The following is a 15,288-nucleotide window of genomic DNA, read 5'->3' on the forward strand; positions in this document are numbered from 1 at the left end:
TGAATGTGACTTATTTGGAAATAGGCTCTTTGCAGATAAAATCAAGTTAAAATAAGATCATTCTAAATTAGGGAGGATTCTAATTCAATGACTGGAGTCTTCATAAGAAGAAGCAAATTTGGACACAGAAACAGATACAGGAAGAATGCCATGAAATGATGGAGAGAGATATTGGAGTAATTGGCGTCCACAAGCCAAAAGATGTCAAGGATGGCTGGCAAGCTCATGAAGCTAGAAAGTGCCAAGGGAGGATAGTCTCCTAGAGCCTTTAGAGAGAGCACAGCCCTGTTGCATGTTGATTTTATACTTCCAGCCTCCAAAACTATGAGAAATAAGATTCTGTGTTTTAAATCATTCTGTTTGTGGTAATTTGTCATGGCAACCCTTGGAACTAATACAGCTGTAAGTTATTTTTAAGTCCATGTTTTTATGGAAAAAAAAAAAAAAGTTTGGCCTTAATGAGTTTACAGAATTTCACACTTAAAGTGTTGCGAGAAATTTACATATTGGCAGATATTTAAAATCTAGGGTTGCCAAATACATAGGCAATCATAGGTATTTGGTGGGAATATCACCTAGTTTATGACAGATTTAGAGAAGTATTCAGGAACATTTATTAATATTTATAGATATAATTTAATTATTCCTACTTTGAGAATTATATCAAAGGAAAGTAGTACCAGGTGGTAAACAAGCAAAATGTACTACAATGCTCATTATAGTATGAATGGGGTACTGCTAGGGTAACATTTTGTGAAACCAAATTTCCATTAAGAAGGAAGTAATTGAATAAGTCATATATAACTATGCTATGAAAAGTAAGCATCAAATTCAAAAAATCATTTACTAAACTGAGATGCCCATTGTATGTTGCAAAATAAAGAGGAAAAGCAAATTTTTATCCAAATAGCTATGTAACAATTTCATGTTATTACAAATAAAAATCTCGTTTGTATTTTTGTATATGTAGGTGGAATGTGTTATGTATCTCTGTCTTAGTCAGCTGGGATGCCATAACAATCACACACACTTAATGGCTTAAACAACAGAAATGCATTTTCTCACAGTTCTGGAGATTGTAAGGTTGAGATCTAGAGGCCAGTGTGGTTGACTTCTGCTGAGGGCTTGCTAATATTAATAGCTACCTTCTCCCTTAGTGCTCTCATGAGGTTTCTCCTTGGTCCATGAATTCAGGGACAGGGAGAAAGGGAGAGCATGAGCTCTCTGTTATCTCTTCTTTGTATGCTAATCCCATCAGATCAGGATCTATCCCCTTATAAGCTCAATTCATCTTAATTACTTCATTGAAATACCATCTCCAAATACAGTGACACTAGGATTGCGTTTTCAAGATTTGAATTTGGAGGAGGTCCACAAACATTCAGTTCATAATATTCTCTATCAGAATAGAAGAAAAACTGTATTTTAGATTATTTTCTACCTTAAAGAGGCATGATGGAATCATAGATGATTCTTTTTTTTTTTTTTTTTTTTTTTTGAGACGGAGTCTCGCTCTGTCGCCCAGGCTGGAGTGCAGTGGCCGGATCTCAGCTCACTGCAAGCTCCGCCTCCCGGGTTCACGCCATTCTCCTGACTCAGCCTCCCCAGTAGCTGGGACTACAGGGGCCCGCCAGCTCGCCCGGCTAGTTTTTTGTATTTTTTAGTAGAGACGGGGTTTCACCGTGTTAGCCAGGATGGTCTTGATCTCCTGAGCTCGTGATCCGCCCGTCTCGGCCTCCCAAAGTGCTGGGATTACAGGCTTGAGCCACCGCGCCCGGCCGATGATTCTTAACATCTACCTATTTTATCTTTAAAGTAGTTAACTAAATGGTTAAGTTACTTTTGGTAAAATTTATGCAGTTACTATTACAGAAAAATATTATATTTTTGTCAAAAATGAGCATATTCTGCATTTACTTAGAATTACTTTATATACTTTTGAAAGAATTACTTTGTAAGAAGACTTCGTAATTCTTTTACAAACAAATCTACTTCATTTCAATGATATGAAACTTTAAAACTTACAAAATATCACTTATATCAAAATCTCCTAAAACTATTAAAAGTGGCAAAAAGTAATCAAGAAAACAATGATTATGATTACCTTTATAGTAACATGAAACAATTGCATTTTCATACTTCATGTTTTATTTAATGATATATTTTCATTCTATTAGTGAAGATAACTCAGATAATTTAATTATAGATCTTATAATTATAATTATAAGATAAGCATAATTATGAATGCACTTAACAGCTTCTACATATGTGATATTCACTATAAACCTAGTACATAAATTAAATCATATATTATAATATTCCCCACTATATTATTGATTCCATTATAAAAACATTTTTAAATCACCTTTTTAAAAATCACTGTGAGTTCTTTGTTAAGGATAAATAAATGGTGGACATGAAGTATTGACAACAGTTTGCACAAAAGAAATCCTGCAAATAAAGTGATGTAATGTCATTTGACTTTGTAAAGAGAACATATATTCTTTTAAGTTTTTAATGATTTTATTTACCTGCCCAGGTTTTGCATTTTCACAAACAAATGTTTCATAATACATGGCAAATTCCGGAGCATGGTCATTTATATCTAGAATTCTGATGAAGACAGGGATGTGGCTACTTTGTTTTGGGTTATCTGCAACGAGAACATGTGTAAGATTTCAGTCTCATTTACACAGAAGCAGTGAAACCACTCACCCATTTGTAGCTTAGCAACAGATCCTTTTTGTGGTGTTCACTTTCTCAATTGGGCTGCTGATGAGTATCTCAGCTCTCTTACATGGTCCAAATGAAAAGCACAATAAAATTGAGGAAAACATAATTGAGAATGAGGTATTATTTGTAATAGATAATTTTCTTAGATTAGTTTTATGACTTTAAATTATATTTCTCTCCTATTTAAGGTGTAAAAGAAAAGCAAATTTGAAATGAATGAATTATTTGATAATCCATAGAAATAATTTTAAAATGTATTGACATTCTAAGCCATTTCTCTACGATCTTGCTAAAGATACAATCATACCACTCAAGAAAATGAGTCTAGCTAGTGCTATTATTTTACCACTTTGATGAAAGACAGTGTGTTCAGGTAGATGTAGCTCCAACTTACTTATTTCTGTGGCTGTAACAGTGATGTTATGCCAAGGAGATGATTCTCGGTCAAGGGCTTTCAAAGTGAAAATAGAGCCATTTTCTGAGTGGATGCCGAAAATACGGTCCATATCAGTATGCCGATCCACAGAGTACCTGGCAGAAGAGACTCATAAATCCAGCATTCTTCTGAGGTTACTAGTTCTACTCTTTCTTAAAGTTATAGGTAATTTCCACAATGATCTGACAAATACATGAAATGTAAAATGCTAACAACTTTCTTGAATTTTTATTTTATGGAATTGTTATTTGAGCAATTTCATATATTTGACTTTCCACTTACTATTCCACAGTTATGTGTACTTTAGAACTATTATTTATACACATGTATCCCGGTGGCAGCTGTTAAAATGAGTTCTTAAGTATCACTTGGTTCACTTATCCTATCATAGGCCTACTGCTGTGTTTGAGACGCATTAAACAGTAATGTTAAAATTGATTGAGCCAATAGTAATGAATAAATCGAAAGTATGTTAAAAAAAATACATAACTGTGTCCAGAGTCCTCTATAAGCAAATATCGAGAAGGCTATTATAAAATACATTGCTCTTGAATGGCTTTTTATTCAAGGAACATCCAGCTGAATCAAGGTCTTCCTCTAATCTATCCCTCCAACTTATTTCAAATCAAAATAAAATGTTATATCACCACAGAGTTCTGTGACATTCTCATCAGGGCTGTAAGTGGAAGATGTCATTGTAAGCTTTGTATCACTCTGCAGTTGGTAAAATAATATCTCCTCTCCCTAAGATGTCTATACCTTAATCCCCAGAACCTGTGAAGATGTTGTTTTACACAGCAAAAGTAATTTTGCAGATGTCATTAAGGTTCAAATCACTGAAACAGAGAATTACCCTGATTATCAAAGAGTGCCTAGTTTAATCCTATGAGCCCTTGAAAGTGGAATGGGAAGACCAGGCGCGGTGGCTCAAGCTTGTAATCCCAAAACTCTGGGAGGTAGAGGTGAGTGGATCATCTGAAGTCAGGAGTTCGAGACCAGTCTGACCAACATGGTGAAACCCCGTCTCTACTAAAAATACAAAAATTATCCCGGCATGGTGGCGGGCACCTGTAGTCCCAGCTACTCAGGGTGCTGAGGCAAGAGAATCTCTTGAACCCCAGAGGCAGAGGTTGCAGTGAACCGAGATGGCACCACTGCACTTCAGCCTGGGTGACACAGTGAGACTCCCTCTCAAAAACAAACAAACAAAGTGACATGGGAAGGCAGAAAATTGGTTTACAGAGATGAAACGGAAGAAAAAAAGAGAACAGATTTGAGGAATGAGAAATACTTGACCCATTGTTGCTGGCTTTAAAGCTGAAGGAATGGAGCCACAAACCAATACATAATGAACATAGACAGCCTCTAGAAACAGTGAGTAGTCCTTAAGCTGACATCCAGCAAGGAAACACGGGCCTTGCCCACACAACTGCAAGGACTTGAAATCTGCTCACAACCTAAATGATCCAGAAAGCAATTCTCTGCCTAGAATATACAGAAAGAAATATGGCCCTGTTCACACGCCCACCTTGACTTTAGCCCAGTGAGACACATACTGAACTTCTGATGTACAGAAATTCAGACCTATCTGTAAGATAATAATACATTTTTTTTTTTTTTTTTTGAGACGGAGTCTCGCTCTGTGGCCCAGGCTGGAATGCAGTGGCTGGATCTCAGCTCACTGCAAGCTCCGCCTCCCGGGTTTATGCCATTCTCCTGCCTCAGCCTCCCGAGTAGCTGGGACTACAGGTGCCCGCCACGTCGCCCGGCTAGTTTTTTGTATTTTTTTTAGTAGAGACGAGGTTTCACCGTGTTAGCCAGGATGGTCTTGATCTCCTGACCTCGTGATCCGCCCGTCTCGGCCTCCCAAAGTGGTGGGATTACAGGCTTGAGCCACCGCGCCCGGCCAATAATAATACATTTGTAGTATTTTTTTGTGGCAGCAATAGAAATCTAATATATCCTTAAAAGATAAATTTTGAAAAAAAATTAATTATATGAAAGTCCTTCAGTTACATCAGACCATGTTATGCCATACTAGCTAATTTTTTTTTTTTTTTTTTTTTTTTTTTTACATCTTTTTGAGATTTCTGTTGCGGTCTTTAATTGAGCCATGTCGGAAAGTGAGTACTTCTCAAACATTAACTTTTAAGTGAATCACATACGAATCCTGTTAAAAACAGAGTTTGATTCAGTAGGTCTGGGGTGGGAGCTGGGATTGTGCATTTTAAACAAACTCTTAGATGAATCCTATGCTGTAGCTCCACAGGCTAGGTTTTATATAGCAGTTTTAGACTACGGGATAAAGTGATTAGAATAAGAACAGAAACAGGAAAAGCAATGAAGGACGATTAACAGGCTAATCAGCCTCTGGTGTAGTCCTCATTTTTCTAGGTATCTTATTAAATGCATCTTATCTTCTTACGAGTTACTTTTTGATCAAGTGTATTGGAAAATTACAGTTCCCACTGTAAATCTTAAATATATTCACACTTTGGCACTGGCTTTGGCAAACATAAGTAATGGATATTTAGGTTTTATTTTATTTTATTTTCATTTTTTTCATTTTTTTATTTTTATTTTTATTTTTGTTTTTATTTTTTTTGAGGTGGAGTCTCGCTCTGTCGCCCAGGTTGGAGTGCAGTGGCCGGATCTCAGCTCACTGCAAGCTCCGCCTCCCGGGTTTACACCATTCTCCTGCCTCAGCCTCCCGAGTAGCTGGGACTACAGGTGCCCGCCACCGCGCCTGGCTAATTTTTTGTATTTTTAGTAGAGACGAGGTTTCACCGTGTTAGCCAGGATGGTCTCAATCTCCTGACCTTGTGATCCTCCTGCCTCGGTCCTCGGAAAATGCTGGGATTACAAGGCTTGAGCCACTGTGCCCAGCTGATATTTAGGTTTTAAAACGTTATGAAGTACTGGCAATTTTTAAATTATTGGGTGAACATACATTAACCTAAATTGTATGACTTTTTTGTTTGAATTGTTTATTAAAAGACATACTATTTAATCTATTGTTTAAGCATTATGCTGAACTTCAGGGATCTATTAAGTGAACGGGTCTGATCATAATTTAGCAATTTAATATAGTACATGAAGATACTTGCTTAATTTATTTTCTGCTAAATTTTATAAAACGATTATTGCAGAGTCATAGATACTGCTTCAAAAAGGGTATTTGGTCCTTTGGAAAAAAGGTATCGAGTGTCATCTCAATAATGGAATGACTATAAAACTTATATAGTTGGTCTCAGGTTTTACCTCACTCCCTGTACATGGAACCACTTCAGTCATCTCTGTTTTGTCATTCAGCAGGATTCTACAACGCACAACAGAAGTACATGCAAATGACAGTATTCCCTCAGTTTTTCAATAATCATTATTGTAATCTTTTCACATGGTGTTATGAAAAGAATTTAGGCACTTAAAATACACTCATTTGACATAAGATCACTGCCCAAGAGTAGCTTATATTTCTTGGGTGGGAAGTCCTAAGGGGATAAAGGAGAAATAGAAACCTAGATATAAAAATTTATAATAACGCACAACAGCATACATACATATATACATATATATGTGTGTATATATATGTACATATATATATTTTTTTCTAGAAGCAAATGTCATACTGGCTTTTAGCCAACAATTCTTTGTCAGATTATTTTCAGAGATAGATCTGATTTGCAAAATCACAATGTAGCAAAATTGAGCATGCAAGTCATATTGAAATTTTTCTTGTAAACCTCTATTTCCAATTGTGCTAACATGAAACAAAATATTGTTTCCTACCTATAGGTTTCAACTCTCTTACAATTCCTGATGTGGGCTTTACTGACGTTGGGACCAAATCACTATCATAAGGTTTTTGAGAGAAAAGCAAATAAAATCACTGGAACAACAAAAAATATTTTATTTTCCTTAGCTACACAAATTCTGCTTATGAATAAAAATAAATCTAAAATATACACAAAGAAAGAGGAAGCAAAAGAACATAACTACAGCTGTGCATTGAATGAAGGAAGCTCAATTCATAATATTCAGCTGTTAATATTTCTCTCTATTGTTGGAAAGGTCAATAGTTAACCATTACCTGCTTATGTCTGAATAGATCTGGAATTTCTTACTACTGCTTGCATTGAAGATCAAAGAGGAAAATAAAATTTCCTTTTGTGCTCATTGCTAGTTGCCCTAGTGTTTAGCCTAGAGATTTTGATGATATTTCTATGACTGAGAAATAGCTAACAATTGCAACATGATACAAATCAAGCTTTGATACACTTGTATATTTTTTTCAGGATGAAAATAGATTTAGGCTTCTGGCCACCTTACTCTTAGGTACAACCTTGAAAGACACTATTTTTCACGTTAAGAATTCATGAAAGAAACTCACGGATGATACAGAAATAGCTCACTTTTAACTTTGACAGCGCCAACTTCCAGGTCTACATTCAAATTTTTGTTTCCAGTGCAAATGATGTCTCACAATTTGTCAAAGCTCAGAGATAAATTTCTTTTACTTAGCAGCCAAACTTCTCTTTTCACCCAGAATAGGACATTCTGATTTACTTAGTAATAATAAATACACTGGATTACCACAAATGACCAGAAAGAGCCTGATAAACCCTCAACACAAAACAAAGCTATCTCTATGTTCCAGCAGATGGCCTACTATAACAACAATATTTTATTGATCCCCCTGCATTGAATTTTGAACAATCAGTTTAAAAAGGCCATCGTCATAATTTTTTGTATGAATACTTTCTGCAGAGACAGGATCCAATCATATAGGGATCAAATAACATGCGAAAGAGAGCACAGGGGCTCTCTTCCCGTGGAAGTTGAACTCTGCTTTTCATTTTTCTTATTTGCTTTATATTTTTGTGTTCTATCATTAAAAGTCAAGCATGTATCAGATATCTATATTTTTACCTAGCACAAATAATCTAAACTCAATTACAGACACCAGAACGAATGAGTAATATGCAGAATTATGCCAAGAATTCATTCCTTTTTCTCTACTAGATTCCATATATTTCTTCCACTGACTAAGTCAATTTAGCTAGAACATCATTTGGTTTTTACTTTTCAGCTACTGCTTTCCAGAAACATGTTCCTCATAGCTGTGGTCTAGCCAACCTTCAGTACACCTCAAAAATGAATGTTGAGTATTAGCTGTACAATGATATTATTTATAATTTCAATTGAAAAATTAGTTCAAATCTTTTTTGCAGAGATTCATGATATTCTTGTTAGATTATTATTATTCTACCCTTTGCAATAAAATCAAGCAAATATGAGAGAAACACTACTATACGAATGCACTTACACATTTATTCCAGTTTATTCTGAAGTCATGGACATTTTATTGAGGCATAATTAAATCCCTCACCAGAAAGTTTGTTTTGTTGCTTTTCAGTTCCACAGCAGTAGAAAGGATCTTTTAAAAATCATTGAACTTAAAATACGTTAAGCATAAAATAGGTGTAAAATGAGGCAACATGTTCTTTCAGATCTTGTAAAGCTATAATCAACCCTATAACTTTGGAGATCCATGATTACTAATGAGGTGAAGCAGAGCTGACAACAGCTGCTAATTGTAACCATAATCTCATGTTGCAAGTGGCAGATGTATTTCAGAAAATATATTTGATGAACAGATTTAATCGTGGATGAGAATTAGTTCCCAATCTTTCCCTGGAAAAATGTTTCTCTGTGATGCTTATCATAGCCTATTTCTGCTCTGAGATCAGTCATCCTTCTAAATTTGATCTTCGCAAACAAAACAGTCCCATGTTACAATGTTGCATTCTTGTTGAATTATTGCTGATTTTTCTTCACACTATAATTGGGTATCTAAAGCTTTTTCACGCACATTTTAAATGCTAACAGGAACCATCCTCCATGCTATGCTTTCCGGTATGGCCTTATAAATTGGCAGAATTGGTAGTACCAACTGAAGAATACAATTTGAGATTAATTTCTGTCAATATTTTCCCTTTCCTTATAATAATTCTTGAGATGTTACAGGTTAAATTATAATTGATTATTTCTAGGACTTGAGTACCCTATACAAAACAAATATTTCTGGAGGACCTTTAAACTGAAATTTTTTAAAGCCATTTTTTAAACACCGGGAAGCAAGTTGGCAAATTTTACTATCGGTCTTTGAATGAGAAATTTTACTTTTGAAATTATGTCCATGGGAAACTGTCAGATATAGGAGAGGTTTTATATACACACATGGAAATTATCATATATAGGGGAGATTTTATATACACATACACACCAAATATATGAGTGTATGTAAAGATTGAATATATCTCTAACCTAAACATTTATTTATGATGTATAATATACATGATAGTATATTATTTATACAATAGAAGTTTAAGAGTTTTAATGTCATTAGAAAATAAAATTTTAAAAATCTATGGACATATATGTATAACAAATTCAATCATATATAAGTGAGATAGCAGATTGACAAATTGTATGAAAAAATGGAATATTTGGTGGAAAGCAGTTAAATAACACTAGAATATCTATAGAGGAGAGAATCATAGCTGTCTTATGGACTATAGAATTTCCTGTGTCATTCATGTCCTTTAAAATGAATTACTACAATTATGTAAGCAGGGATATATTTAAAAATATTTTTCCCTAAATTCCTCTTTTGGCAAACATGTATACAGGTGCTGGATTTACCATACTACGAAAACACAAAAAATCAGAAAAAATACATTAAACAATAATTCTTAAAGAACCAGACGTAAGAAAATAAGACAATCACCCCTGAGAGAAGGGAAACAAATGAGGTAATCCCTAAAACTTTCCCATTGTGCTGTCTGAATAGGGTTTTCATAATGCAGGACATGGGGACAGAGGTGGAGTTTGCCAGTCTCCCTGAGTTGAGCAGGGAAACTAATGTGGCTAAAGTTTGCAGGAAGAAGTAACAGAGGGAGCTACAGAAATCTAAAGAGAATCTCATTCAGCTCTTCAGCTGACTATGAGAATATGAGTGGAAACAGGAAACAAGAAATGACAGAGGTAACTAATCATAAGGATTAGAGGGAGAAAAATTATGAACTGTGAATGGAGCTAGTCTTCACCAGGCAAAGTAGAAAACCTCATAATTTGCAAGACTTTTTGTAGACTACTCAGAAAGATACTACTTGATTAATGGGGCAAAATTAGTACTAGATTAAGGTTTGCTACAAAACCAAGATTCAAAAGAATTAAGCTGTTTTAAGAAACCTAATCTTCTATCAGAGCAAAACTCAATAATATTTATTAAAATATGAAACTGTTTAGCTTCACATAGTAAAACTCACAATGTCTGTAATCCAATCAGAAATTACAGCCAGGGAAAGAAGAAGAAAGATGTGAATGCAAAGAAAAATATATTAATTAAAAACAACCCCCAAAGACACCATTGATATAATTAAATATGATATTTTAAATGTTAATCGGCATGCTAGAGAGACACATGTTCAAAAGCATATATGTGGCCGGGTGCGGTGGCTCACGCCTGTAATCCCAGCACTTTGGGAGCCCGAGGCGGGCGGATCACGATGTCAGGAGATGGAGACCATCCTGGCTAACACGGTGAAACCCCTTCTCTACTAAAAGTACAAAAAATTAGCCGGGTATGGTGGCAGGTGCCTGTAGTCCCAGCTACTTGGGAGGCTGAGGCAGAAGAATGGCATGAACCTGGGAGGCGGAGCTTGCAGTGAGCCGAAATCACGCCACTGCACTCCAGCCTGGGAGACAGCCAGACTCCGTCCCAAAAATATATATATATATATATGTCTTAATATATATAATATGTATATAATATGTGTACTATATTAAAGAACGCTTGAAGAAAAGACTACAGATCTAAGATTCAAAAATACTCTAGATGAAATTAAAGCAGATAAGATGTTGCAGAAAAAAAATTAGTGAGCTTGAAGGTATATATATATGTATATATGCCTTAATATATAAAATATGTATACCATGTTAAAGAACTCTTTTTTCTCCTTCTATAGTTATTACTTTTCTGCTTCCTTTTATTGCCTAACCTCATGTTTTAAAAGCTTCATGTTTTTTTTTTTAATTACAAAAGTAATATATACCTCAGAAAACTTGGAAAACAAAGAGTTCAAAGGAAGAATATCCGTAGTTGAAAGATTATTAACATTGTAGGGTATATTCTTACATTATTTTTCTAATACTGTACTTTTTTCTGTGACAAATATGGTATTATTCAGTTCACATATATCTCATAGTGCACATTACATATTGTGATATATTGGCAACATCTTCTCATGTCATTATTTTTGTTTGCTTATTTGTTTGCTTCAATGTTATTTTAATGGCTACATAACATGCTATTGTATAAATATACCAAAATGTACGTAGCAACTTCTTCATACATTTTCTTACTGCTACCAGAAATTTTATATTTATTGTTTGTTTGTTTTGTTTTGTTTTGTTTTGTTCTAGAAAAGACTACATATCTAAGATTCAAAAATACTCTGGAAAAAATTAAAGCAGATACGATGTTGCAGAAAAAAAATAGTGAACTTCTTCTCATAATGGAGATGAATAAATGATTTTCTTCTTTTCCTTTTTGTCATTTTGAATAGATTCAAAATGTCATTGAATAGATTCAAAATGACAAAAAGGAAAAGAATGAAAGAAAATAAAAATAAAAACAGAGACCTAGTGAACAGTGATTAAAGGAGAATAGAGTTGGGCAAAACATATTGAAGAAAAAATGACCACAAATGTTCTGTGTTTAAGAAAAGGTGTATACTCATATACACTCAGAAATTGAAGAAGCTCAATTAACTCTAAGAGAAAAAAAAGTAAAGCCTACTAGAGTAAGACATGTAATAATTAAACTGCTCAAAACTAGTGACAGATTAAAAACATACTGAGAAACAAGTAATGTAACAAAGATAGAAACAAATATAAGAACACAGCAAAATCTTACTGTACTGATAAGAAACGTCCAATCAAAAAGTCTACGTTCAGCAAAAATATTTAAAAAGAGTGATAACAAGCTAAAAAAGAAATGAGATAGAATAAAACATACTGTATTAACCCAAATAAGGCAAACAGTAAGAAAGAAGAAACAAATAAGAGATGGAAAAATCAGAAAACAAATAACAAAATGATAATTAAATGTAACAGTATCAATAATCATATTAAATATAAGTGGTTTAAACATTTCAGTGTAAAGTCACAGAATGTTAAATGAGATGATAATACATGGCCCACCTATGTGCCTATTAGGCAGGTAATGTTTCACCAAAAAATAGTGAGTAATTTAAAAAATGGAGTACATTTACTAATATCAGAAAATTGTGAAAAAATGCCTATGGCTATACTTAGAAGGAAATTTACATTACTATAATGTACATATTGGAAAAATACCAAGTCTTTAATAAATGACCTCAGCTTGCAAGACAAAAAACAGAAGAGGACAAATGAAACCCCTAAAAAATAAAGAACAAAAAATAATAAAAGAGAAAAGTATTTTTAAAAAATGTATAAAACCCTCTCTAGACTCCTCCTGTCTAGGCTGGACATCTCTGAAAAAAAGCAGCAGCCCCAGTCTGGGGCTTATAGATAAAATTCCCATATCCCTGGGACAGAGTACCTGGGGAAAGGGGTGGCTATGGGCACAGCTTCAGCAGACATAAAAGGTCCTGCCTTTCAGCTCAGGAGAGAGCAGCAGATTTCCCAGAACAGCGTTCTTATGAGGGACAGACTGCCTCTTCAAGTGGGTCCCTGACCCGCATGCCTCCTGACTGGGAGACAACTCCCAGCAGGGGTGGACAGACACTCATACAGGAGAGCTCCAGCTGGCATCTGGTGGTGCCTTTCTGGTACAAAGCTTCCAGATGAAGGAACAGGAAGCAATCTTTGCTGTTCTGCAGCCTCCACTGGTGATAATCAGGCAAACAGCATCTGGGGTGGACCTCCAGCAAACTCCAGTAGACCCATAGCAGAGGTTCCTGACTGTAGAAGGAAGACTAACAAACAGAAAGGAATAGAATCAACATCAACAAAAAGTACATCCACACAAACAACCACATCTGTTGATGATCATCATCAAAGACCAAAGGTAGATACATCCACGAAGATGAGGAATAAACAGTGCAAAAAGGCTGAAATTTCCAAAAACCAGAATGCCTCTTCTCTTCCAAAAGATCACAACTCCTCTCCAGCAAGGGAACAAAACTGGACAGAGAATGAGTTTGACTAATTGACAGAAGTATTGTTCAGAAGGTGGGTAAAACTCCTCTGAGTTAAAGAAGCATGTTCTAACCCAATGCACGTTAGCTAAGAACCTTGAAAAAAGGTTAGAGGAATTGCTAAGTAGAATAATCAGTTTAGAGAAGAACATAAATGATCTGATGAAATTGACAAACACAGCATGAGAACTGCATGAAGCATACACAGGTATCAATAGCCGAATCGATCAGATGGAAGAAAGGATATCAGAGGTTGAAGATCAACTTAGTGAAATAGAGCATGAAGACAAGATTAGAGAAAAAAGAATGAAAATGAATGAGGAAGGCCTCTAAGAAACATGGGATTATGTGAAAAGACCAAACCTACATTTGATTGGTGTACCTGAAAGTGACGAGGAGAATAGAACCAAGTTGGAAAACACTCTTCAGGATGTTATCAAGGAGAACTTCACCAAATTAGCAAGACAGGCAAACATTCAAATTCAGGAAATACAAAGAACACCACAAAGATACTCCTCAAGAAGAACAACCCCAAGACACATAATCACTAGCTTCACCAAGTTTGAAATGAAGGAAAAAATGTTAAGGGCATCCAAAGAAAACGTAGGGTTACACACAAAGGGAAGCCTATCAGACTAATAGCAGAGCTCTCTGTAGAAATTCTACAAGCCAGAAAAGAGTGGGGGCCAATATTCAGCATTCTTAAAGAAAATAATTTTCAACCCAGAATTTCATATCCAGCCAAACTAAACTTCATAAACAAAGGAGAAATAAAATCCTTTACAAACAAACAGATTTTGTCACCACCAGGCCTGCCTTACAAGAGCTCCAGGAGGATGCACTAAATATCAAAAGGAAAAATCAGTACCAGCCACTGCAAAAACATACCAAATTGTAAAGACCATAGGCATCATGAAGAAATTGCACCAACTAATGGGCAAAATAACCAGCTAGCTTCATAATGACAGGATCAAATTCACACATAACAATGCTAACCTTAAATGTAAATGGGCTAAATGCCCCAATTAAAAGACACAGACTGGCAAATTGGATAAAGAGTCAAGACCCATAGGAGTGATGTACTCTGGAGACCCATCTCACATGCAAAGACACACATAAGCTCAAAATAAAGGATGGAGGAATATTTACCAAGAAAAAGGGAAGCAAAAAAATAACAGGGGTTGCAATCCTAGTCTCTGATAAAACAGACTTTAAACCAACAAAGATCAAAAAAGACAAAGAAGGGCATTACATAATGGTAAAGGGATAAATGCAAAAAGAAGAGCTAAGTATTCTAAATATATATGCACTCAAAACAGGAGCACCCGGATTTATAAAGCAAGTACTTAGATACCTACAAAGGGACTTAGACTCCCATACAATAATAGTGGGAGACATTAACACCCCACTGTTAATATTAGACAGATCAATGAGACAGAAATTTAACAAGGATATTCAGGAATTGAACTCAGCTCTGCACCAAGCGGATCTAAGAGGCATCTACAGTACTGTCCACTCCAAATCTACAGAATATACATTCTTATCAGCACCACATTGCACTTATTCACAAATTGACCACATAATTGGAAGTAAAACACTCCTCAGCAAATGCAAAAGAATGGAAATCATAACAGTCTCTCACAACACAATGAAATCAAATTAGAACTCAGGATTAAGAAACTCACTCAAAACCGCACAACTACATGGAAACTGAACATCCTGCTCCTGAATGACTACTGGGTAAATAATGAAATGAAGGCAGAAATAAATAAGTTATTTGAAACCAATAAGAACAAAGATACATGTAACAGAATCTCTGGGACACAGCTAAAGCAGTATTTAGAGGGAAATTTATAGCACTAAATGCCCACA

The 15,288-nt window shown here is 35.2% G+C and overlaps 1 protein-coding gene across 2 annotated transcripts in view; it reads right to left on the reverse strand.

The window, feature by feature from the left end:
* CDH9 (cadherin 9) overlaps window positions 1-15,288 on the reverse strand; it is a 169,786-nt gene that overhangs the window by 7,816 nt on the left and 146,682 nt on the right. For both annotated transcript variants that reach the window (XM_033179264.1, XM_033179265.1), the window contains 2 exons: window positions 3,128-3,264; window positions 2,532-2,653 (listed from right to left, as the gene is read on the reverse strand). In XM_033179264.1, coding sequence (XP_033035155.1) covers window positions 2,532-2,653; window positions 3,128-3,264 — 259 coding nt within the window. The remainder of the gene's footprint in view (window positions 1-2,531; window positions 2,654-3,127; window positions 3,265-15,288) is intronic.

Source organism: Trachypithecus francoisi, unplaced genomic scaffold (genome assembly GCF_009764315.1).
Source record: "Trachypithecus francoisi isolate TF-2019V2 unplaced genomic scaffold, Tfra_2.0 Lachesis_group2, whole genome shotgun sequence".
Taxonomy (NCBI): domain Eukaryota; kingdom Metazoa; phylum Chordata; class Mammalia; order Primates; family Cercopithecidae; genus Trachypithecus; species Trachypithecus francoisi.